Raw genomic sequence first — 24,808 nt, forward strand, 5'->3', positions numbered from 1 at the left:
GATTCTCTCCCCCATCCCACCGGGGAGGGGGCAGTGAGCAGGCGGCTGGGTGGTGCTCAGTTGCCGGCTGGGGTTAAACCACGGCAATGCCTAAGCACACGCAGCAGAGCAGTGCGCTGCCAGATGTGCCAGCACAGGCTGACTGCTGGCAGACTCCAGGTGATCTGCAAGCTGCTGCCAAGTTGCTCTTTGTAATGAACGCGGGTAGACTCTGGAGCCTGCAAACTAGCAGACTCTGTCTTCCCTTCTGTCAAAATCTGAGCAGGATGCCTCGCATGTGAAAAATGCCTCGCATGTGAAAAGGAGAGAAGGAAAGATGCAAGTTTGGCTTATTGTCTGAGTTTTGGATTCTAATTGAGGGAAGGTGGTCAAAGACATAGGGGTGCTCTCGTTGAACCCTCTCCAAAATGATGTGAAGAAAAAAGAAGGCTTTAAAAAGTTAGTTTTTCTTTTTTGTACTGGCATACATCATCTGGAGTGACAGGAAGTATGTTTGGTTTCCCTTGTGTGACTGGGAAACCCTAAAAGGCTTTTGAGAAAGCAGCAATGCCACGTCTTTGAAAACGAGCCTACTGGGTGCTGCATTTCAGCACCTGGACTCAGAGGCTTTCAAAGGGCTGTTTGAAGATGCAGCTATGGGCCTGCCCTGCTGCTCTCGCTCACTTAAGTTACTGCACGTGAAGACAACGGAATGACTTGTATGAGTAAAAGGAGTAAAATTTGCGAGATATTACAAACAATTTGAATTGAGTGTCAGTAGGGTCGGTTTGTTTCCAAAATCCTTCATCTTTTTGTCTCTTCCCTGATGTCTGGCTACTGCAGTAGCACAGTATTTGGCTGGGAATGTCCCCAGCTTGTTAAACTTGAAATGCCTGTTCTCTGGTCTGGTTTAAATAGCTCTAGCTATTTAAAAGTAATCAAACCAAATGCATTCAGTGGGTGGCACCTGGAAGCAATGGGGCTAACTTCTTGTGCCAGGTGAACCTGAGTCAGCGTGTCGCTGCTGTAAACAGGCCTGTGCTTTGCGTGTATGTATGCGTGCGTGGGCTGCCAAGAATTGTGCTGTCTCTGAGATTTTTCTTTTGGTTTTAAGTATTGGGTGGGTTACTGAGCTAAGCCAAAGAGTTAAAGCAGGCATGACACAGTAGTATTTTGGTCCAAGGCACTCCCATGTTGAACTGAACGTATTCTCAGAGACCTCTGTAGAAATGTTACCATTGACTTCAACAGGAATACTTAGCCATTCTCCAGGATTTTTTTTACAGCTCCTACCTCTGTTGCAATCAGCAAATTGTTCCTACTGCTTGTGACATTGGGAAGAGCTGGTTGTTTTGTTCATTGTGTCCGTAGAAATGATAGACCAGGGAAAACAAAGCTGCTGGAAAAAGGAGGCTGATTTTTCCGAATTGTTGCACAAACAATATCCAGAAAGTAGCAGTACAAAATGCATTAATAACAAGAGTTATTTAATACCAGCTGTTGGCTTCCTTATGCCCCGGTTACTGGCTGTAGAAGGCAGGAGAGAGGGCAGGCAGTGTGTGCCACTTTCCAAAACAGGTGAGGTTGGACTGCCTTCTTTCCTGTTTTTATTTCTTCCCCTCCCCCCCTGCTTAATGTGGCTAAATTTCAGGAAAAAAACTTGCTACTAAATCTCTACTCCCACATCCTTCCTCTGCTAACCAGTAATGATTATAACTGTCCTTGTATTTACCTTGGCCTCTTAACAGGCTGGTGCTAATATAGACACCTGCTCTGAAGACCAGAGGACCCCACTGATGGAAGCAGCAGAAAACAACCATCTGGAAACTGTGAAATACCTTATCAAGGCTGGAGCATTAGTAGATCCTAAGGTAGCAGTTTATTCCTTTATCTTTTTCTCCTGAAGAAGCCTCTGTCCACCATTTCTTTCTCGATAAGTTTTAAGTCCTGGGTGGAAGTGGACAGGCAGAGGGCTTGCTTGTGACTTGCTTGTCTTGGGCGCGAAGGCTTGGCAAGGCTGTGGTTGTCGGTAGTATCATTTTAGTGGTGCAGTGTCCCGGCTGTGAGCAGTTTGGGGCAAGTGCTGCCACTTGCTACATTAGTTTGTGGCACCAAATGTAGGGGGTATTTGATTTCATATGGGGCCACTAAGTATTAATGTCACAAATCCATTGCAGTGAATTTGGAGTTTGATTTCAGAGTTTCCTTCTCTATAGACTCTAATAATGAGAATTTTGGGGCAACGTTTTAAAATGGGCTGGTAATTAGGTGCTTGCCAAGCCAGCAAAAATGACACAGGAAGCTTTGCTTTCCAAAGGACTGATGTGTGGTTTCTTGCAGTCACGCTGCAGTGGCAAAATTGGACCCCATCTTTAAACTCTACCCTTTAATTTAAACAAATACAATAAAATGCAGCTGTATGTTTGTGCTTTAGCATGCTCTGGTTGCTTTCCAATCTTGGAAAATATACAGATCGTTTATTAGTCCCATAAATCAGATGCTATGTGGAGCACAGGAACCCTCCCCACGTGAACTTCTTATTGTTACAACCTGCTGCTCTTGGTGCACTCCTCTGCTATTGCTGGGGAGTACGGGAGGGCCAGGATGCTCTTTTTGCGAAGGAGCTGGCAGGGCCGGGAGGATTGCACAAGATATCAAGTGCTGCCCACCCCAAGCCTTAAATGGATCCTTGGGAGCCTGGTTCTGAGCTGGGAAGGGGGAAAGGACAGGAAAGGCACGTGTGGGTTCATGCTGGCCACTGTCCCAAGTGTCTTGGACAATCCAGACATCTCTCACCTGATTTATTCCTGTGGAAGGGAAAAGAGGGGTTTTTTTGCTTCTAAAGGTAAAGGGAAGGAAAAAAATCCTGAGCCTGCAAAAGCAAATTAGAAGCCTGAGATCACGTCTGAAGTCTAGACTAGTTTATTATGTTAATTAGTTTCTTGCACCAAATGAGTAATTTTTTTGAAAGCAGCATCATTGCAGTTTAAAATCAGCTCCAGCCATTTGGATGAGAAATCCGGACCTTAACTGCTGTGGGTGTGTGCTGAGCCTGCCCAGCCCGGCCCTGCAGGACTGCTGGGTGAAGGGGGGTGCTGAGGATGGGGCGGGGGTGTGTGTGGGGGGCTTCTCAGATCCCAGAGCGAAGCTGTTGATCCTGTTAATAGGACGTAAAAAGCCCCACTCAAAACCTGCAGAAACTTTATATTAAAATATGCCTGTTCTCCATAGGGTTGAGAAGCTGCACTTGGCTCATGCTAATCTAAGGGGAAAGCTGTGGCATTATTCAGATGTGGCAGGCACTTATGGGGGTATAGAAACCCCTTCTTTTCCCCAAGAAGCCTACACAGTGTAATCCCTGACCTGAGACGTCCCATCCTTGCTCGGAGGGTTGCTCCCTAGCCCTGTGCCATGCTCTCCGCTCGGCTCCATCCAAAAGCTCTCACCTCTGACGTTGCTTCCAGGGGCTCAGCAGGAAGGAGTCATTTTAGTTTTCAGTCTTTCATTTCCTCCTCCTTATTTCCTGGTCTCTGGGCCTTGCTATGTGCTAAGCTCTTGGGATATAAACGCCTGATAAAAATCAGGCTCCAGCCGCTGAGATCTTTGGTGTTAGTGTGGGAGTGTCTCCGTCATGACTCACAGACTGTCCATCTCCACCAGACCCTGTATTCTCAGCTCCCAAAGGCATTTTTCCTTTCAACCTTCACAGTAATTTTTTTATCTCCTATCTCGGCAGACAGCTGCAGGCACGCTGGAGACTTGGCCTCTCGGGAGGCTCATAGCCCCTGTGCAGGACACCCCTTTGCTCTGCTGCCAGGTGCTGGGATAAGGCCTTGTGCTAATAAAACACAGCAAAAAGACTATAAATGGAGCATTTCAGGTTGAGACAAGGCTACTTTTCTGATGTAAAGTGAAAGCTCTGCCTCTGTAAGGGATTTCTGCCTCTCCTTGGCTCTCCAGCACATGGAGAAGAGTTGGAGAGGGTCTCTTGGGGAAGGGGAGCATCAGTCTGCCAGGGTTTGGGGCTGGTACCTTCCCTAGGCTTCGCAAAGGCGTCTCTTCCCATAGCCTTTGCACTTGCAGCCTCCTACGCTGCACGGGTTGCACCTCTGAGCTTTGTGTGAAGCTCCCTCTGCTCCGTGCCGGCATTGGTTGCTGCTGCTCTCTTCCCTCCTGGCAGTGAGCTGGTGGCTTTTGGAGTCCTCTGCTCTGTCCATGAACTCCTCTGCTGTTCCTAAGCATCAGTGTTGTCATGCAGACATAGGAAATGCTGGGAAGGGATATCCCCTGAGCGCTTGTTCTGTGGTTGTGTCCAGGACGCGGAGGGCTCCACGTGTCTGCACTTGGCTGCCAAGAAGGGGCACTACGACGTTGTTCAGTACCTCCTCTCCAACGGGAAGATGGATGTCAACTGCCAGGTGAGGCCTTTCTGCGAGGGGCAGCAGCTGCTTTTCTCAGGTCAGGGACCCGAGTCTCAGCAGCGTGCTGTCTGCGCAGTGGTTACTCAAATACAGTCCTGCTGCTGGGGGGCACCTGAAAAACATTGTAGGACGACAGTGCCGTGGGCATCCCAGTCTGCCAGAGAAGGTGATCCCCTCCACTGACCTCATGGAAACTTCCCTTCTGTGTGCCTTGATTTGCAGTTTCTCCTTGACCCTGAATTTGCTGGTGGAGCCTGTTGCTCAAGGGTGGGATCATGGACATGCTGTGGGATGGGTCGAGCCTGGCACTCGCCATCGCAGAGCTTATCTGTTGCCGTTGGGCGAGGCAGCGCTGCATCAGGGTTCCTTGATCTGGGGGAAGGCCAGCTCCCCCAGGCTGCTCAGGGATCTTTATAAGAGCTTTTACACAAGCTGGATGTTCGTTGTGCTGTTTGGACAGTCAGCTGTATTTGAACGCCCTGGAGATCCATTGCCAGTGTGCTGAGCTGCAAATAAACTCCAGGCTGCTGAGGCATGTTGGTTCGAATCATGCTGGGCTCTGCAGGACCCTGAGGGACCTCTCCCTGCAGCAGCATAGACTCAAGGAGAGTGATGAGGCAGACGTGGGGAGGGAAGGGGTCTGTGGCTCCCAGGCAGGGTGCACCCTGCTGTGGCTGCCAAGGGGCTTGTGAAGCCAGCAGGAGACCGTCGTGCCCGTTCTGCGTGTCTCACCCTTTCCTTTCCCTCCCCAGGATGATGGAGGCTGGACGCCGATGATCTGGGCCACTGAGTACAAGCATATTGAGCTGGTGAAGCTGCTGCTTGCAAAGGGGTCAGACATCAACATCCGTGACAATGTGAGGTTCTTCCTGGAATCCGTTTCAGAAATTAGCCACAATCTGTGTTTAAAAACCAAACAAGCCGAAGGAGGCAGATTTTGGGCTCAGTGCAGGGAGGTGCGGTGGTCCCTTGATGCAGGTGGTTTGGGGCAGTGTCTGGTGGGGGAATTTTCCTCCGTATTCTGGGAAGAAGTTTACAAGCTGGCAAGAAATCCTTTTCCTCCAGCTCTTCTGACATAGCCCATAAGGATGCTGTATGTCATGCTGCAGGCTGTAGTCAGCTCTGTGCCTTGCTTCTTCTTATCTACGTGGGTCTGCCATGCTGCCACTTGGACGCTGCACCAGGCAGATCCCCCTTGAGTCCAGACTTACTAACTCCACGTTGGTCACGGGCCGGTGTGCGTTGGGCATGGGTTAGGGCCATCCTGCGTGCCTTTTGGGGGGCACAAGCTCGTACTCATGTTTTCCAGATGGATTGTGCAGACGCTCTGCCAGCAAGTATCACAAGCCTGGCTTTTCCTAGGCATAACGGGCACGAAGCCACCACTGTGGACAGATTGTGCCCAGGCTGGTGGCTCAGCGTGCTGGAGCTGGCTCTTGGTCTGCTCTTCACCTCCGTAAATCCTACTCGAGCGGGACATACTCTGTACTTGAGGGAGTCTGACTCCAGGTGGAGTCCCTGGGAGCTCCGTGGGCCTGGCGGTGCTGCGTGTCGGGCTGTGATTTTCAAGTAAACAGAGAAGATACAAGGCAAATGACTGGGGAGAAAAGGAGAGAGCTTCCAGGCTTCTGTTCAGGAGACTCATTATATCAGCACTGCTCCTCTTTTTTTCTTAATAGTGTTTTTCTCATTTTTTCCTTTCTGTCTCTAAGGATATTGAAATCCCAGAAGTACCTGCAAGGCAAGCTTCGGTGTGAACCGGGGTGTGTTTGAGCTATTCCAGGCTTTGGCCTGTAGATGTGAGATAGTTTGATAAATGAGGGGTAACTGGCTTCATTGCTTTCTGCACAGAGTTGTTACAGCAAAGTACCTACCCTGCCATCAGTTTACCGTCCAGCGTACCTCATGGCAATGTATTTTCTTGTCCCAGGCTCCTAGTGCTCTTCTGACTCCAAGGGATATAAGCAGCTGGTTTGTATTTGTCTCCTTAAATGCCTCATTTTGTGTCTTAGGTGCTAGCAGGGGTAGGTGTTGGCACGTTTGTCTCGTGGGGCTCAGAAAGGCTCCAGCTGTTCCCAAGGAGTCGCTGTCCCCAGTCTGAAAGCCCCTTCTTGGTTGGAGCCTCTATTTCCTTGGTAGCTTAGATAGTTCCCAGGCAGATCTGGATCTGATACTGTTCCTAAAAGCAAAAGTCAAGGCGAGAGAGGGGGCTTTTTGGGTTGTTGCATTGCTTCAGAGCCCTAGCGCTGACTCTGAACAAAACTAACCTGTTTGATCTGTCACGGATACTTTTTGGCTACCAGTTACAAGATCACACGTTAAATGATGAAAATCAAATCAGCTCAGTCAACAATTTACTTGAAAGAAAAATATCCTCTTAGCAGATGTATGTATGGCATATCCGTTACTGTACCTACATTTGGTGTCTCCTGATTGCGGTCATTAAGAAGCAATGTCACTTGTGCTGGGAAACATCGTACTCCGGGAGAAATGCTTTTGATTGTAATTATGCTGCTGTTAGGCAATAGCCGATGCAGGGCAAAGCAGCGAGTCTAGGTGTTTGTAACCTGTCTGTGCAGCAGCATGTGCTGTGCAATCGACAGGACAAATTTTTTCTGTAGATTGGTACGTGATGCTGATTAGGGTTTTTTTTCTAGACGTTACCATAATGGGAGGCAGAAGCCGTATGGAAAGAAGTCTCCCCACTCCCTGGTGTATGTCAATAGCCTCCCCATTTAAGGAATGATCTAAGTTAAGTTGCGATGGCTAAAAGATGTGCTTTATTTTTGCTTTAAAAAAAAAAAAAAGAGAAAAGTTAGGTGATCATTACTATCATTGCGCTGTTGTAATCGACGTCTTTAGAGCTTGTCATGGGGAAGGGTTCGAAGTGTGCTGCAAATTGCACTGTAACAGAAAACAGAGTATCATCGCTTAAAATATCTCCATCAAGAGAAAAGTGGTGATCATTACTATCATTGCGCTGTTGTAATCGACGTCTTTAGAGCTTGTCATGGGGAAGGGTTCGAAGTGTGCTGCAAATTGCACTGTAACAGAAAACAGAGTATCATCGCTTAAAATATCTCCATCAAAAAGATGAGTGTTCAGCTATTTCTAGTGCTGCTAGTGAGAGATGAGTACATACAGTATTTAAGAGATGCCTGAAGTCGGATTGATTGCTTTCCCTGTGACTCGTGGTTTGCTTTCTAGCACCTTCATATACCCTATAGCTTGTGCTGTGCTCTTTTTCTCTTAAATTTTGTAGCACTGGGAGACACACTAGCTTTCCTGTCTGTCTGGGCTGGGGAAGCTCATCTTCTAGCCTTTTCTAGCATGTTTGTTCTTGTCTGTCACCTCTCTCGTGGATTGATCCAGACTTTTGTGGCTTAGAGACAGACGATTTGCCTGCGTGTATAAGGAAGGCGATGGACCGCTTTGTGTGCAGCCTCCCCGTCTTCGGTGCACGGAGGCGGCTGGAGTGAGAACTCCCTGCTTGTCTGCGTGGAGATTTCCCTGCCCGCCCTGGCAGTCCCAGCCAGAAGGAGCAATGTAGGGAAGGAGACTGCAAGCCACATGTTGAATGCTGCAGGTGTAGAGCTAAGGATGGTGAAGTCCCAAAGCGATAGGGTTTTAATGCACTAAACAGCCTCTACTCTGTTTTCTTTCCCTCCAGGAGGAAAATATTTGTTTGCACTGGGCTGCTTTTTCTGGCTGTGTTGACATAGCGGAGATACTGCTGGCTGCTAAGTGTGATTTACATGCAGTGAATATTCACGGGGACTCGCCCCTGCATATTGCAGCCAGAGAGAACCGCTACGAGTGTGTCGTGTAAGTACAGCTCCAGCCCCGCTGCTTCTTTCCCTTCCCCTGGTCACTCCCTTCTCTCTGAGTGCTGGCTGGCAAGCTCGGGAGATCCTTTGAAATGCCTTTGGCATTTAAGCACAAAAAAACGTTGGGATGGAGGGCTTGTTTCTCTATTGCCCCGCTCCTAGGGGCAGTGGGTCCGAAATACTAGCTGCTGCCAGAGCTGGTGTAAAAAAGATCAGAAAACATGGGGTGGTCCTGGAGTCTTGGGCAGAGGGCTTGAGGGGCTGTGCTCAGCCTGAGCTTCCCAGCAGAAAGGCGTCAGGCATCCTTGATTAAAGCTCTTTTTTTTTTTTTTTTTTTTCAACTAGCCTGGCATAATATGATAACAGGGCTTTTCCTTTGCTTCATCGCTGCTATGAATAAAGTCATCATGTGTACTCACCAAAAGCTGGTGAATATAAACATGGGCCAAGTCCAATACCAGTTTCCCGTGGGACTCTTCCATTTCCAGCCTACTCTTCCCACCCCATATCTTTCCCTGCCAGAGAGAGTTTCAAGCCCGTCTGAAGTTAGGCTGGTACCAGCAAGGTATTTGTCATGCCTGAAGCAAGGCGAGGTTTGCCCAGAGCTCTCGTGAGTGCCTAGAGCTCCAGTCTGTGGCTTCTGCCAGCACCTTCACGTAGAAGGATTCACTGAACCATGCTTAATAAAGAAAACTCAGGTGATTATTCACTACTACAGATTCTTCCTTATCCCTTAAGGGCTGGCTGGAGGATGTGATTCAGCTCATTTTCCCCCCGCGTGGTTTTTCTTGGGGGATGCTTATCCTTTCTTGCTGTTTTGCAGTCTCTTTCTTTCCCGTGGCTCGGATGTCACTCTAAAGAACAAGGAGGGTGAGACTCCACTCCAGTGCTCCAGCCTTAACTCTCAGGTCTGGGTGGCCCTACAGATGAACAAGACTCTCAAAGAATCATCTACTGACAAGCCTGCCCAGATAGAGAAGGTCGTGAGCAGGTGAGAATCTGGCTGGCTTTGCTTGTGGGTCATGAAATAGAGCCCTTGCACAGGGGAGGCTGGGGGCCTAGTTTAAGAGAGGACTGTAAGTGCATGCTTAGCTTTTTAAACTGGTGTGAAGGTCAATTTGAGCTTAGCAAGAATTAAGCACATGCTGATTCAGACTGTGGTTTGTAAATTCATCCTCCAAATGGAAATATTCACAAGCACAAAGAACAATCTGTAAGGCAGGGTGGAAAAAATGAACTCTGTTCTAGCCTGAATTGCTTTCAGGCTTTGAATGCTTGGTGATCAAAGACAGTAGTTCTGCCCCAGGATGGCATTTGAATGGCCCCTTGGTCAAGGGAGCTTTTCTTCTGTGACAATTCTCTTTCTCCCACTGACAGAGACATTGCCCGGGGTTATGAGCGTATCCCAATTCCCTGCGTCAATTCAGTGGACAGTGAGCCTTGTCCTAGCAACTACAAATATGTTTCGCAGAACTGCGTCACCTCCCCAATGGACATTGATAGAAACATCACTCATTTACAGGTGAGGGATCATGTGCACCCACGTGTTTTTTCCTGTCCTGGTGTGTGCATTCAGGGATGTTGCAGTGCACTGCACCTCAGAACAGGTTTTGCATTCAAAATGGGAATGTCTAGTCCTAATATTGCCAGCTAAGGCTGTAGTCCTAAACTCCAGCTCTTGCTCTAGGAGATGGGATTATGCTTTTCTTCCTTCCTGAGACTTAGGCTAACCTCTGTGTTCAGCTGTGTGCTTGTAGCATCAGCCATCTGGTGCTGGCTGATGTGGCTCCCCTTTATCCTTTTCCTCTGTTCTGTATCTGGAGAGTTAGTGAGTTGTTGAGAGACCTTCCTCATGCTGGCTTCCTACTGACTGCAGCATCCAGGCCAAGGTCTTTATTGTGATACTGGAAGTCCTTGAAGGGCTGGGTTGTGAAAGCAGAGGTGGGGAAGCATAGGGTGAGGGTGACCCCTCTCTGGGCACAGCTCTCAGATGGCTGAAGTGAACTTCCCATGCCTAAGCCCTGTTGTGCAGAAGCTGGTGGTGGGACCGTGTTGGCTTGGGGAGTGCTGGAGAAGCAGCCAGCTGGAGCACCCATGTGGGAAGAGGCAAGCAGCAGGGGAGGACTGAGACATCATGTTGCATCATCTCCTAGCTCTGGTCCCTCCTTGGAGCTTTCCTTGTCCTTGAGCGTGGAGTACAGCTCATAGGGCACGGAGGAAGGTTAGTAACACAGGGGAACATCCTCTCATGAGAAATGAAGGTGGCTCAGTATGGGATCCTTTCCTGCAAGTTGGAATCTTTTGACGTTCCTTGCACACACAAATAAGGAATGGGGTAAAAATGCCACTGAACCCATGAGGCTGGTTATCTTTCTGGCTAACGAGCTGCAGCAGGAGAAGGCGAAGACTTGTGGTTTACTTTCTGACCCAGTCACAGAAGTTGCTCTTTCAGTTGTGTGTGAGCAGCGTGGAGATAACCCCTTTTCTTCTCTTCCAGTATTGCGTATGTATAGACGACTGCTCCTCCAGTAACTGCATGTGTGGCCAACTCAGTATGCGCTGCTGGTATGATAAGGTGAGGACACGGAACCTCCTCTTGGGTTAGACCAGTGTTTGCGAGCTGAACTTTGCACAGTTCAGGGTTTATAATAGTACCTTGAAAACAGTTCCTTGCACAGCTCCTCTACTTTTTGTTTTAAAATGCCTGAAGTTGTAGTCTCAGCTTTGAGATGTATGTGCTAATAACAAAATGCGTACTCAGGGAAGCTTTTCTAGTGTTACTTACTTGTGTTACTGTCATGCCAACTGAGCCATTAATTATACCCATGTGATACAGAGCATTTAATAATCCATGCGTGAAATCAGCTTCTATTTCAGAGCAACATAGAAATGCCGTAATATGTAAACAAGGGGAGGGTAGTAGAGAGATTTTTTGCCTGCTTTTATTTATTATGATCCTTCTGGATGAAGGCAAAGTAAAGGTGTTTTAACCACAACATTGCCGGAAGCTTGGTTTGTTTTGGTTAAGTATGCTTCAGTCCTCCAGGGAGGTTTTGAGGTTAATATTTGGACAGGTTCTGCTAAGATCAGAAGTTCTGTGAATCTCTGCAAGTTTTTCCCAGGGGGAATATTGGCATCTTTCATTGCTTTGTAGTCATTTTATTTACATGTTAATAGGTGATTACATCTTTCAAACCCTAAAAGCGGAATTTGTTAAATATGATGAACTGCATCTATCGCTTCCTTAATCCTATATGGTTGGTAAATAATTGAATTGTAGCTTTTTTGGGGAGTGTTATTTGGGAAGATAATGTGTTTCACAGAACTTGGGTATATTGGCCTTTTAATCTGGAAGTTTAGGCTTTATTCCAGAGACAGACTAAGCATCCGCTTCTCCCCTCCAGCACTGCAAAATTATTATAATGACGATGCACACCGGTTTTTTGCACAGCACTGTAAGATTTTATTTTTGGTGGTGCATAGGGTGATGTCAGGCAGCAAAAATCTAGACGGTGTCTTGCTGTTTATCAGCTGTCGGTGATAGTGGCGAGTGTGCCAGTCTCGGGGTAGAGGAAAACCACTGCAGAAGTCGAGGTCTGACGCTGGTTTTGGGGAGGTCGGGGCATGCCTCCACCTTGGGGTTCTCTGGCCTGTTTTTATACTCAGGAATTTCTGCTCTTGGCCTCCCTCTGGTTTGGAGGGGTCACAGGAATAGACAACTAACCCAGTCTTGAATGCCTCTCCTCTTCAGGACGGCCGACTCCTGCCTGAATTCAACATGGCTGAGCCGCCGCTGATCTTTGAGTGTAATCATGCGTGCTCGTGCTGGCGAACCTGTAGGAACCGGGTGGTGCAGAATGGGCTCAGGTGAGAAGGAGGATCCAAACGCAGCTTACCTTGGCAAGACCAACAGCAAACTCATGAGCTTTTTGGCTCTCTAGTCTCAGCTCACTCATAAACCCACAAAACCCAGGACTTCCCAAGATGATACAGAAGTTGGGGCAGGTGCCACCATGCAGTGGTGGGATGCAAGTGGGTTCCTGTGTGCTGCCGGTGGGAATGAAGCGGCAGTGGGTTGATGAGCTCAATTAATATTTGCACCCTGCCCCTGCCGCCTTCACGTGGGAACTGCGGCATTCTTTCATCAGCCTGACCATAAAACATAGAAATGGCTTGTGGGTTTGCACAAACAGCCTAGATGCAACTTTTCATGTAGAGATCTGTGAAGAAAACAACAGCAACAGAAACTGCAAAGCTTTGATTGAGAAGATCTTGTAAGTTAGCAGTCTATATTAGAAATATAGGCCAGCATGCCCAGACTTGGCTGCTTAAAATTTCCAAATTACTGGCATGACTCCCCCTGAATTGGATACCTGAATACCTGCTGGCCTCACTGCTGCAGATTAGGCTGTTACGATTTTGGTGCCAGACTAAAAATGTAAATGTTTTGTTTTGGACCTCTGCTATGGAGAAGTTTGCCACTGCACTAAATGTATCAGGACAAACTTCAAAGGAATCCCACTGGAAAACAGACTTTTGCGAAGTTTTTGTAGTACTGACAACACTTTTTTTGCAAGCTTTGTAGTTTCAATGACATTTTGCAACGTTAAAAATAAGTAAGGAAAAGGCTCGATGCGTTTCAACAGAACTTTACCCCTCTCTGGTTTTCCCTGCCAAGCTCCAGAGCTCCGGTGCCTGTGTGGGTGTTTATTTAGGAGCTGTACAGCTAGAGCTGTTGCTTTTGCATTTTTGCCTTGCTAAAGTATTTTTCTGAAGACGGGAAGGGTTGGAAACCGAACCATGAGCCTGGGAGAGCGGCTTTGTCGGGAAGCTGGCGCTAAGGTCAGGTGCTTGGCAGAGCTGCACTTGAGGTCCCTGGGGAGTCAGCGGAGGAAACCTCCTGCGTTTGGGCTGCAGCGTGACACATGGGTGTTCCTGCTCCATTTTCAGTGCTTCCTTTATCAGATTTGCTCCAAATTAACTCCGCTCAGCAGTGCACACGTTTCCATCTGGCAGGCTGACCTAGCTCAACTGGGAAGCTGAGATTGGAACCGCGGTCCCACTGCTGCTGGTGTCGGTCCCGACAGCAGAGCCTGAACCCGAGCCTGGCTCTCTGCTCTGCTGTGATGGACAAGGCAAAACATGGGGGAGCTTCCCAAGCCTGAAATACAGTCTTATAACCTGTTTAACATGACGTCATGTTTTGCCCTGGTGAAGGCTCCAGGAGCTGTGAGCGAATATGAGAAAATGCACAGCCCCTGGTTTGAGCTGACGGTGCAAGGAGGGAATGGGGGAGGGAAGAAGAGAGGAGTACTGGGAAAAGCAACAGGGTGAAGTTAAGGTGAGCATCGGATTTCTCTTTATTCCGATAACAGCGTTGCTGAGAGTGGGTTTTGGTTCCCTTGGGGACAGAGCGAGCCTTCCCTAGCCCTGGAGACTGTTCATCCTGCACTTAACTCAAGTTCTGGCTGAGCAGGAGGCAAAATGACTTACAGGATTGTTTCTCTGCCTATAAACTCCATCAGTAAAATTCCACAGAGCAGCTATTACACCAAGAAGTTTCAAGTTGCAGCGTTTCTTCCTTGTCTTTCAGCCAGGGAGCTGGATATGATGGAGTTGCTAAATGCACCGGCCTCAGCAGAGGGCAAAGGGATCAAAGCACTTAGCTCAAGGTGTTCTTAATTCACCGTAAGCTCCCTGCCTTCCCCCTGCAGCACGCCTCCCTGCAGAGCTACGCTGCCTTAAGTCCCCTTCCACCTTCCCTGCCTTCCCCCGAGTGCCGGGTGTGTGCATGGAAGGGAAAACAAATGCCGGTGGTGGGATTCTAGTGTTCTACATGTAAATCATCAACGGCGTAACCACACAGAGCATCCAGTCCCGTACCCTCTTCCCCAGTCCTGAACATGTCCAGTCCCTAGGTGTGCACCTCACCAGGTGCTGCTGGGCGCCCGTCCCTTGTCCCCAGGCTGTTCCCATCCGAGCATCTGCCCGCACGCTCAGAGCAGCAGTGGGAGTGGAGCGTACCCAGCGTGAGAACTGGGGGGGGTGAATATTGAAGTCATCTTTGAGTTTGTGCTGATGGAAGGTTGCTGGTTTTTTTGCTCATTTCTCTATGAAAATTCGTTGTCTTTCTGTGGAGTGCTGCCGTTAACGTGGTTTCGTTTCCTCTTTTCCAGGACTCGATTGCAGCTTTATCGGACACAAAAGATGGGCTGGGGTGTGCGAACAATGCAAGATATTCCACTGGGAACCTTTGTGTGCGAGTAAGTTACTCAGCTTTTATTAGCTCCCGCAAACGCATCGCTTCCAGAGGGCCAGGATGGCTTGCTCCTCTTCAAGGAGAGGTTTTCACGCAAATCAAATTGGCATCAAGCCGAGCTGCTTGCCCTCAGTCAGAGGTTTCCTGACTCCATTTCCTGCTCTGTTTGTCCTTTTCCTCACAGCGTGGAGCTTTCTCCACCCAACTCCGTCTTGCTGGGGTCTGTGCTCAGCTCTCTTACCCCTCTGAAACACAAGCGATGGGGGAAAAATGCACTTGGGTTATGCTGTAAATGTGCTCAACTCACATGTTCACCGTGGATGTGGGACACTTAAGGCCAAGGCAATTTGGAAAAACTTTTTTATACCGGATCTTTTTCTGTTTCAATACTGACCTCTCAAGAGGTTTTCCAGTGTCACAGCTCTGGCTTTAGTCTGATTCAGCAAAACAGTAAAGCACTTGGCGTTAAGCACATGTTTCGGCCCTGATTCAATAAATTACTTAAGAACAAAAATGTTCAGATTTATGTCAAGTGAAAAAACTGCCATCGAACCCCGTGGATTTTAGGCTTTAAAGTGGTATATGTACTTTATTAAATATTTTGGAAAATGTTTTCTTCATTGCAATACTACAGCGAGTTAAGACCTCCTAAATAAGGCTGGACTCATGCCCTTCATGGAAATAGGTGCTAGGGTTTTTTAGAACTAGTTATTGATGTTTTATAGAATTGGGGCGGGGGATTGAGGAAGATTATTGCAGAATTTAAAAAAAAAAAAAAAGGGAAGGAAAAGAAAAATCCGCAGTGAATTGGCCAAGTATTTCTTCCATGTTAGGAGCTGCCAGACGATAAAATGTTTTTTCAGAGGTAAAGCTTAAAACTCTGCTGTTTGTGGGGAGCGTCTCAAGTCTGTCTTCAGGTGGGGCTTCCTGTTAAGTACCAAAGGTCCCCGTGTCCTGGTTCAGCGCCCAGAGATGAGCCAGAGCCTGTGCGTGAACTGCTCCCAAAGAAAAAAAGGCACTGACTTTTGGCAAATCCTAATGGAATGCTAACACGCAAGAGGAATAAGCAGTGGTGAACAGGCAGCCCAAGGAAACGGGGCAGCCCTGCGCAACAGTGTAATTAACACAGACGGGCGCGTTGTAGAGCACATCAGAGCTGATGGGATGCAGATACCAGAACCGTGCTTAACTCTTCCCTCCACCCTTGCCAGGAGCTGCTGACACTGTTTCAGTGGCAGGCATTATCTTCTTCATTATCTAAATGAGCTGCATACTAAAAAGCTGAGCTAATTTATGTCTTGCCCATGCACATTCCTCCTTGTCTCCATCACTCTCACACACATGTTATTTACTCAACTCACCAACTCCAGTCCTTCTCTCCTCCTCAAGCCAGCTGCACTGATGTCCTTCCTGTGATTCTTTATGGGCAACCTATAGACTTGGTTTCTTCTTTTCCTCACCTCTGGCAAAGAAGCCTCGGTGCCGGCAGTGCTCGGGGGCTGCTTGCACACAGCAGCTCCCGGGATCGGCTCTTGTGGAAGAGTATTTTGCATTAAACATCTGGATTAGAGCCCTGAGTGGGTAGTCGCTTTGTACAGCGGTTATTACTCTGCTTTGGAAGGATGATAATTGTATTGGTGTAAGGATGACTTTTATTTCGTAATTTTTCACGTATGCCCGCATGGGGGCCAGATCTGGAATAGTTCTCACAGTGCTTTTATTTTGCAAGACTCTGCTGGTACTGACTGTTTCTGTGTGTAAATGCCTTTCTTACACACATACTGCTTTTCAGCCCGCTCCGTACTTCAGATATCTTTCAACTTTTCTCTGTAATCACTCCAAAAATGGTTTCCCTTTCCATTTCTGCTTGCAGACTGTCCCTCTGGCAGCCCGCAGCAGCTTCTGCAGGGAGCGTTTAGCAGAGCTCAGAGCAGTTTGGCAGCTGGGAGTGTGGCTCTGCCAGCACGGTGGCCAGCCAGCCCTCCCACCGTTGTCTCCAGGGCTCCCCAGACCCCAGCTGCTCCAGACCCTCCTACTAACGGCCTCCAGTACCTTCAGCGCCGTCCTGGAAGCAGCAGCTTAGCGAGGGGAGATGCAGCAGTGTCATCCTCCCTGCCTCGCTGGGCTCTCACGGAGTTTTTAGGCTCTGCCACTCGCAGATGCTCAGGAGCGTGCTCATGTGCAGGTTTCTCCCTGGCCTCCGAATTTGTCACTGCTCAGAAGTTGCTGTTGCTCCCCCTGTGCTGACTTTGCTGTGGGTTGTTTTGAGTCTGCTCTGTTCATGCTTGGTTGTCAGTTGGTGTAACTGCTCATTCTGGAAATGGCACAGCTGGTTAAGGGCTTTTATTGGAGAGGCTTTGAATTAGTGGGATGCAGAAGCCAGAGGTTTGTGAGGATCTGGTCTGTTCTTTCGGTGGTTTCCAAATATTTCATTTCTGTACAAAACAATGATGCTCTAATAGATACCATCTGCATCGAGCCAGGTATTTTAGCCACACCTTCAGCCAGAGAAGCCCCAGGCATCCCGTCTCCCACACCCCGTGGAAAATGCTGGAGCCTGTGCTAAGGACTTCTTCTTGTCCTGATTTTTGCATGGAGTGCATTCTGATCTTGCGGTGATGAGTGGCAGTGTAAAGCTCTGAGATGTAGTTACTTGCCATCAGCGTGCTGAACATCTTGCTGAGAAGAAAGATGCTGGCTTGACTTCGGGAGCTTTTAAATGAAGGGGCTGATGCTCCCTGCTATTTTTTGGGTAGGAAAATGTACCTCTTGCACATCCTTCCATAACTTTGGACCTGGGAAATTAGGGAACCATTTGTATTGGTAAGCAGCTCTGGAAAGGAAATGAGTTACAAGAATAGTCTTTAAAGGAACGTCGAAACAACAATTTTTAATTAGATTGTGGGGTTTTTTGTTTCACTGAGTTGTAAACCTGAAGTGGCTGTCCCTGAGCAGAGTGCCTCTCCGTGCAGCATTATTCAGCTGTTTCTCAGCTGCTGCTGGCTACTGTGCCGTGTTACAGCAATTTCTCTCCCTCTCTGGCCATCATCTTCCTATTGCTTTAGGTCACCAACGAGCGTGTGATTTCCAGTAATGCTGCAGCCTTACGGGAGCGCTTAATAAATAACGAGATGCGGTGGGGGCAAACAGGAGGATCACCTGCGGCGGCAGCCTCCTGCTCTGGCAGAGCGACTTGGCCAGATCACTCCGATTTGAGAACTGCAGCCAAATGATCCCTTGTCACAGCGTGCGTGGGTCCTCTCCAGATTAATGTTTCGTGGCTCTCCTCTTCCCCAGCCCTGGAGTTAAATGATTCCTTGAGCCACAGGGGGAAATGGATACGGTTGGTTAACACTTCGAAAATGCCTTGAGAGCTGCAGAGGAATGCTGTGATAATGGCTGCTGCTGATGGAAGTCTCTGTTGATGCTGCGAAGAATATTTATTTGTATTGTGAATCCTTTGCTTATAATTAATTAGCATTGTGTTATAGGCTTGGAAGACTTACATACCAGAATCTACTGCGCTGTTGCTTCTTTCTCGTCTCCTCCCTCTTGCTCAGTACCTCTCCTGTTGTGTCTCTTTCTTTGGTTGCAAGCAGGTCAGGGCAGGAAATGTTGAACCTGGGCAGTCTAAAACCATTTAAGATGGAGACGGGGAGACAAATGGGGGAACACCAGTGCAGCGGGGATTCCTGCAACAAGGGGGTTTGCATCAAAACCAGCATCTGTCTGGGGTGTGAAAGGTGGTGTGTGTATTTAGTCCTTCTCAGCAGGCCAGGCCAAGCAGCACGTGCTTCACGGTGCTTGGAGGACCTGGTTGTAATCTGCTTTGCACCAGGTTTTACAACAAGGTGGTTGTTACTTGGATCACAGCTCTGATTTATTCTGGTTTGAGAGGGATTGAGAAAGAAACTTAGATCCTTCCAGGGATCCTGCCAGGTTAGGTTAGACCTAAGACTTTTAAAACAAAACTTTTTAAGGTATGTAGCATATGTAATTGGTCAAAATACCCTGGAAAATACAGGAAGGACAGACACAAACATTTTTCTTTGGGATGTAAACAGCACAAGCATTGCAGTGGTGTATAGGAGAGCCAAGACATGAGTCTGACCGTGAACATAAGGAGAATGGGATTAATGTGTTGATCTTGGTCAACAAAGAGATTTGCAAAAGGAAACATAGTCCTCAGGAAAAAGTAAATTTTGTTGGAAGTAAGACTTCATTTTTAATACTAAAAGTGTTGCCCTGAAAAGGTGGAGTTTGGAGCCAGATTTTAGCTGCTCTAAGTTGGCAAAGCTGAGTTTGCCCGGGTGGCTCTGAGATGACCTGCACTGCTAAGGCTGCGGGTTGCCATCTGTGGCTGGGCTGTATCCCTTTCTTTCCCTCTTCCCAGAAAGAGGTGTTTAAACTCAAGCTTGTGATTGCATGAGCATCTTATTTCTGCCTTTCCTGTTTGTCTGCAGGTACGTTGGTGAGCTGATATCTGATTCCGAGGCAGATGTCCGTGAAGAGGACTCCTACCTCTTCGACCTTGACAACAAGGTACTGTATCTGAAGGTATCTAACGAGACAAACCCAAGGTCTTGCCTCTCCAAAAGAGCAAGGAGAATATTTGTCTCCATCTTGATGTACGGCACGATCTGAAAGCCTGCAAAGAGGAGGACCGCATCCTGGCTGCATTTTATTCAAAATATAGAGTGGTTGAGGTTAAGGCTTAGGGTTTGTTAAAATGGTAACCGAGCCCAGCAGCCCTGGGCCACCGCGGTACGTGCTGCCCACGCCAGTTTTGATGCAAGATGCTCTTCTGTCAAAACCGTTTGGGCATACTGAGTTCAGTTGTTCAATTTTTGATACTCAGGTGTATATATGCAGGCTTGCAACTGTGTTGATTGGCAGCTCCATAAGTTCCTCATAAAAAAATGAGCTGAAAGACTGAAAAAAAACCCCATTCACTTATAAAGGCATCCATCAGATACCCTGGCAGGGATTGAGGCTTGTTCTTCTGGTAGTTACCCCGCGCTGCTCTGCGGAAGGCTGTCTCGGAGCAGAAACCTCGCTTTGAAAAGTGCGATCTAAAGCTTTTAAGCAAGGCCATCACTTCAGACTTTCCTTGGGAAAGGAGAAGAGGAGAAAGGTGAGCTGGGGACTCAGAGAAGTGGGGTGGCTTCCAAGGAAAGCTGTAAAACGGTGTCTGTCTTGTTTCTGTCATCAGCTAGTGACAAAGAAGCTTTGTTTTATTTTTTTGCCCCTTTTTTTTTTCTTTTTTTAAAGTGACACACATTCAACAACTGAAAAAAAGATCAAGTAATGAGTCTTGTAGTCAGTCTGAAAACAGGGAGGTCAAACTGTTATTAAGAAGTTGAAAAGCAGCAGGGACTTTGTGCATTTATGAGCAAGAGCCTGCCTGGGCCTTGCCTTGCCTTTAGGTTAGCCCCTGGCTGGCTGCCTTGAGTTTTAAAGTGACACATTCAACAACTGAAAAAAAGATCAAGTAATGAGTCTTGTAGTCAGTCTGAAAACAGGGAGGTCAAACTGTTATTAAGAAGTTGAAAAGCAGCAGGGACTTTGTGCATTTATGAGCAAGAGCCTGCCTGGGCCTTGCCTTGCCTTTAGGTTAGCCCCTGGCTGGCTGCCTTGAGGGAGAACCTCTGCGTTTGCTCTTACCAAGCCTTCAGTGAAGCAAGGAGGGAGACCTAAGTACAGGTGCAAGCACGTCATCTTTTTTCATGGTGTCTTCAAAGTGGTGCATCTGTAGAAAACCAGGCACCCAAGTCATCGAGTGATTGTTAAAAGAAGCCCTTTGGGATGGGTGGAGGAGGGCAGGGCAGAGCCAGCCGGGTCCTGTGGCCTCCTGAGTGATGGGAAATTATTAAGGGTGTGAACCCCAACCCTGGGAGGGGACAGCCTTGGGGTCCTGGTGTGTCTTGAAGGAGTGGCTTGGATGGGCTTGTGCTGTAGTGAAAGAGAGTGGTGAGGACGTCACTTCTGATGTCCCTGTACCTTGAGTTGTCACTCAAGGCCACGTGCATGGTGAATCGTTCAGCGTGCCGGGTCCTGCAGTCACATCCCGTCCCGTGTCTGAAAGGGGACGAACATCGAACAGCCAAAACTTAACCGCCGTTGCTGGGTTTCCAGGGAGGGAGACACAGCACGACAGATGCTCTCTGGGCTTCCACTGGTTAAAGGGATAGTTTGCTTGTCTCTCTATTGGAGAGCTGGAAAAAACAGGCTATTTCTGGGAAAGACGAGGTTGAGTTTTAGCTGCTGTGGTTGCTTTCTGTTTGTGTTAAGCCACTCCTTTCCCACGCGCAGGCCCATCCTCTGCAGTCCTTGCTCACGTGCGTGGCCCTGCTGTGCTCCATCGAGGAGAGGCAGCGGTCGGGGCTGCACGCTGCTGCCTCCGTGTGACCCCTGCCTGCCTGCAGGCAGGAGGGGCTTTCTTTGGGCTTCCTCTCTTCCAAGAAACCCTGGTGCCTTCCCACTCTTGAGGAGACTCATCTCGCCCCAGAGCAGGTTCATGGTTTCTCCTCTTCCTCTCTACTTGCCACCGTGTGACTCTTATGTTCCTGATACCCTCGTAGCAAGGTGGGGAGCGGTTTGCTTTGGGGCTTGTCCTCCTCAGCAGCTTCACAGTGAGGATGCTGCTGAGGCTCCTTTCTCGAGAAACACGTCTTGACTTGTATGGTGGAGAGCTCAGTTTTTTCCAGACGGTCACTAGATGTGGTAGTGGGTGATGTCCTCACCAACCGTGGCATTTCCATGGATAAAAGTGAGAGGGTGATGGGAATTACTTAAAATTGAAATCAGAGCCAGTGACACTGTGTGTGATACGGGACCATGTGGAGTGACGCCTCCCCCAGTCTTCGGGACATCTTCCCTGGGCTCCTGCACCAGTCGGGCGGTGTGATCTGGCACGGTTCATCCATTAGCAATTGCAAGGTGCTTGCCCAAAAGGGAGTTTGAGCACGGCTAATGGATCCTTTTGCTTTTGGCCTCTTTGCAACTGAAATTAGCTTCTGTAATTAAAGTCTCTGCTTTGCACAGTCATTCTCTGCTGGAATAAAAAAGCCCTGGGGGGGTTTCTTTTATTTTCAAGGAAAACAAAATATTACTGCTCTCTGGAAAGGGAATTTCTGTGTTCTCACTTTCTCTTTTATCTGCAAAAACCTGTGTTTTCTCAAGGCTCTGGCTTTGTGTTTCCTAGCTGTCATGTTCAATTAGAGGACAGAACAGATGCCTGTTCCCCTATCCGGTGGCTTTTACCCATAAGGTGTCTGTCTGCACCAGACATCAATCCCGCTACGCCAAACTGGTGCTTTGGCAGAGCAGGGCTGAGGAGAACTGATGTGCCAGCCAGTGTCAGGAGCATCGTAAAAGGTCTTTGGGCTTGTGGGGGCAGAGTGCCGTGCAGAAAACTGTATTTTCAGGGTACTGTTGAATATCAGAGTGTGTGTGTTTAGTCCTTTTAAACCTGCGGTGGGTGTCCTGCCCCGGTTGTTCTTCTTCTTGAAGCTCTCCAGAGTATTAGTGGAACGACCAATAGTTCGGTCATTTGTTTTATTTAAACAAGTAGCAGTAATAATACTAAACCCAACCTCATCTAATGGAAGATGCAATGTTTCTCCTCTAGGATGGAGAGGTGTACTGCATAGATGCCCGTTTCTATGGCAACATCAGCCGCTTTATAAACCACCTCTGTGAGCCAAACCTCATCCCGGTGCGAGTCTTCATGTCGCATCAGGACCTCCGCTTTCCCAGGATCGCCTTCTTCAGCACGAGGCATATAGAAGCTGGAGAAGAAATCGGGTGAGTGCTGTCCCCGGGGCTGCTTTTCCAACAGGGAGCCGCCGCCTCGCTCGGGGAAGGACCGGGTGGAGAGGGACAAAAGTTCTGCTGCTCCCGAGCTGGTTCACTCCATCCCTTTGCTCTCCGGGCTGTGTCCCCAGGGTCCCCCGGGGATCCCGCAAACGCGCTCCATCCCCTGAAGCTTTGCAAAAAACCCCAAGTGTGGCAGCACTAAGGACCGCCGACCCCGGCGTCTTGTGCCGATGCACGGTCCCTTTTGTTCCTGCATGCTTCTGCTTTGCAGTGACCCCATCTCTGTCTCTCTCTTGCAGCTTTGACTACGGAGACAGGTTCTGGGACATCAAAGGCAAATACTTCAGCTGTCAGTGCGGTTCACCCAAGTGCAAACACTCGAGCTCAGCGCTGGCCCAGCGGCAGGCGAGCACCTCGTCCCAGGACACGCAGGAAAACGGGCTCCCCGACACCAGCTCTGCCACAGCAGCCGGCCCCTTTTGAGGCTCCGCTCCCCAGAGACTGACTTGTTTTAACCCTATAGATTCGCATACTGTCTGAATTTCCATTTAAAAGAGAAAAAAAAAAAGAAAAAAAAAGAAAAAAAAAAACAAAACCCGCTCAAGGAAAGCCAAGGGTTTGTGACACTTAGGGCTGTGCCACCGACTGTTACTTGAGGAATAAGTAAAAGCAAATCCCACCTCCGTGATGTTGTTCTCCCCTCCCCGGTCCTGGAAAGCTGCTGGTTTTCACAGTTGCGTGTGGAGGGGTGGCTGTTGCGTTTTTTTTCCATGCGAGCTGTCCTGGCCTCCGTCTCTTAATGTGCTAAGTGTTGTCAGAGCCAAGGGAGAGCCGCCCGTCCTCTGACTATTGTTAATTGAATGGATCGCTCATGCCAAGTCATCTCCAGTTCACTTGTAATAAACTTTGAATACTTGATGGGACTTTCTTTCTAAAAGCCGGGGGGAGTGGGGAGGGAGAGGGAGGTGCTGGCGTTTGGGTTTGCTTGGCACAGCCTCGGGGCAGGTTCTGCTGGTTGGTTTTTGTTGGTTTGTTTGGTTTTTTGGTTGGTGTTTTTTTGTTTTTGTTTTTTTTTTTTTTTTTAAATCACGAATTTCTCCCACATCTCGCAGGACGTTGCGGTGGGGCCTTTCCCTAGGAGCTGGAGGGCGTTTCTAACAATTTTTTAAATCGAATTTCTCCCACATCTCGCAGGACGTTGCGGTGGGGCCTTTCCCTAGGAGCTGGAGGGCGTTTCTAACAAATACCCTCCTTGTTACCAAATCCACCGGCCTTTTTCTCTTCTGACGAGAAGAAACCCACAGTCCTTACAATCCCTTTGGTCCCTGGCTCTCTCCCGAGCCGACCAGAGACGCTTCCCCTAAGACCGTGCTCCCTCCCGGGCTTTCTCCGTTACAAACCAGCTCTCGTCTGCGCCGCTTGGCCGTGTTACTGTCTCAGTGTTCGGTTCATCCGTGGAAGGATTTCCCTCGCCCTGTCGCATTAGCCGTTTTAGAGAGGGAAAGTTGAAGGGGATTGTACAAGACACTAACTTCTTAAGAAAATCAGTTTTTCTTTTTTTAAAAATAAAGCGAATGATATATATATTATAGAGAACCTCGACTCGCGTCCGCCGGCTGGGGCGAACAGCAGACAGGACATGTCGCAGCGAGAAGATCCCAGATGCCACCAGCTCGTCTGTTCCCATCACTTTTCTCAACGCTGGGCACCTCCGGTTAATTTTTAAGCCACACGCTATGAGGTTTCAATAAACTGATTTATTTTTTACCATTACCGAAACATTGGGGACTAGCGTTAAAAAGAAAAAAAAAAAAACACAAAAAAACACAAAAAAACCCAAAACAACAACAAAAAGAAACCACAAAACAAAACGGTGCTGATTCTGGTGTGATTTTTGCTCACCACGTGAATATAAACTATCAATTGTATAAAAAGAACAAAGTGATTTTAGTATAAAAATGCAGGAAAAAAACACAAAACTTTTTTTAAATTGTTAGTATTGTAGTGTGAATAAATTTGCCATCACCTTTTGTGTGGTGGCTGGGCAGGTCATTATCTTAATTTTTTTTTTTGCATATATCTTTAAATACTGTAATTAGTGCAGTAACAGTTTTTTTTGTTCATCTCTTCTAGAACATTCATAATGCCGTCATGTTTATTATTATTATTTTTTTTCTGTTAATGTTTTTGACAGTTTTAAAGGAGCAGTCTTTTGGCCCTGATCATTTTCTTGTTCTGTTTTCAATGAAATCAATAAAAAAAAGGAAAAAAAAAAAAAAAAAGTGCTTTAAAAGGAGTTTGGCCTTTTTCTCTGCCGGGCTGGTGGGGCTGGCACCGTGCGGGGCTGGGCTGGAGGGGGCTGGCGCTGGCACCTCTCGTCCTTGGGCTTAACAGGAAAATTAAGAAAGCAAAAAAAACCCCAAACCCCTGCGTACTTTCAAGCAAGGAAAACGAAGCCTGGCTGTTTGCTCCCTGTTCGGGGCCGGGGGGGGGGGGGTGGGGTT

At 48.1% G+C, this 24,808-nt stretch overlaps 1 protein-coding gene across 1 annotated transcript in view; it reads left to right on the forward strand.

The window, feature by feature from the left end:
- Positions 1-22,851, forward strand: part of EHMT1 (euchromatic histone lysine methyltransferase 1) — a 74,394-nt gene extending 51,543 nt beyond the window's left edge. Inside the window, exons 15-26 of the mRNA XM_019472843.1 lie at positions 1,728-1,850; positions 4,296-4,397; positions 5,153-5,257; positions 8,071-8,225; positions 9,051-9,218; positions 9,605-9,749; positions 10,725-10,802; positions 11,979-12,094; positions 14,404-14,490; positions 18,950-19,028; positions 22,117-22,292; positions 22,604-22,851. Coding sequence (XP_019328388.1) covers positions 1,728-1,850; positions 4,296-4,397; positions 5,153-5,257; positions 8,071-8,225; positions 9,051-9,218; positions 9,605-9,749; positions 10,725-10,802; positions 11,979-12,094; positions 14,404-14,490; positions 18,950-19,028; positions 22,117-22,292; positions 22,604-22,787 — 1,518 coding nt within the window. The 3' untranslated portion in view covers positions 22,788-22,851. The remainder of the gene's footprint in view (positions 1-1,727; positions 1,851-4,295; positions 4,398-5,152; positions 5,258-8,070; positions 8,226-9,050; positions 9,219-9,604; positions 9,750-10,724; positions 10,803-11,978; positions 12,095-14,403; positions 14,491-18,949; positions 19,029-22,116; positions 22,293-22,603) is intronic.
- Positions 22,852-24,808: the final 1,957 nt, after the last annotated feature.

The sequence above is a fragment of the Aptenodytes forsteri genome, unplaced genomic scaffold (assembly GCF_000699145.1).
Source record: "Aptenodytes forsteri isolate BGI_AS27 unplaced genomic scaffold, ASM69914v1 Scaffold325, whole genome shotgun sequence".
NCBI lineage: Eukaryota > Metazoa > Chordata > Aves > Sphenisciformes > Spheniscidae > Aptenodytes > Aptenodytes forsteri.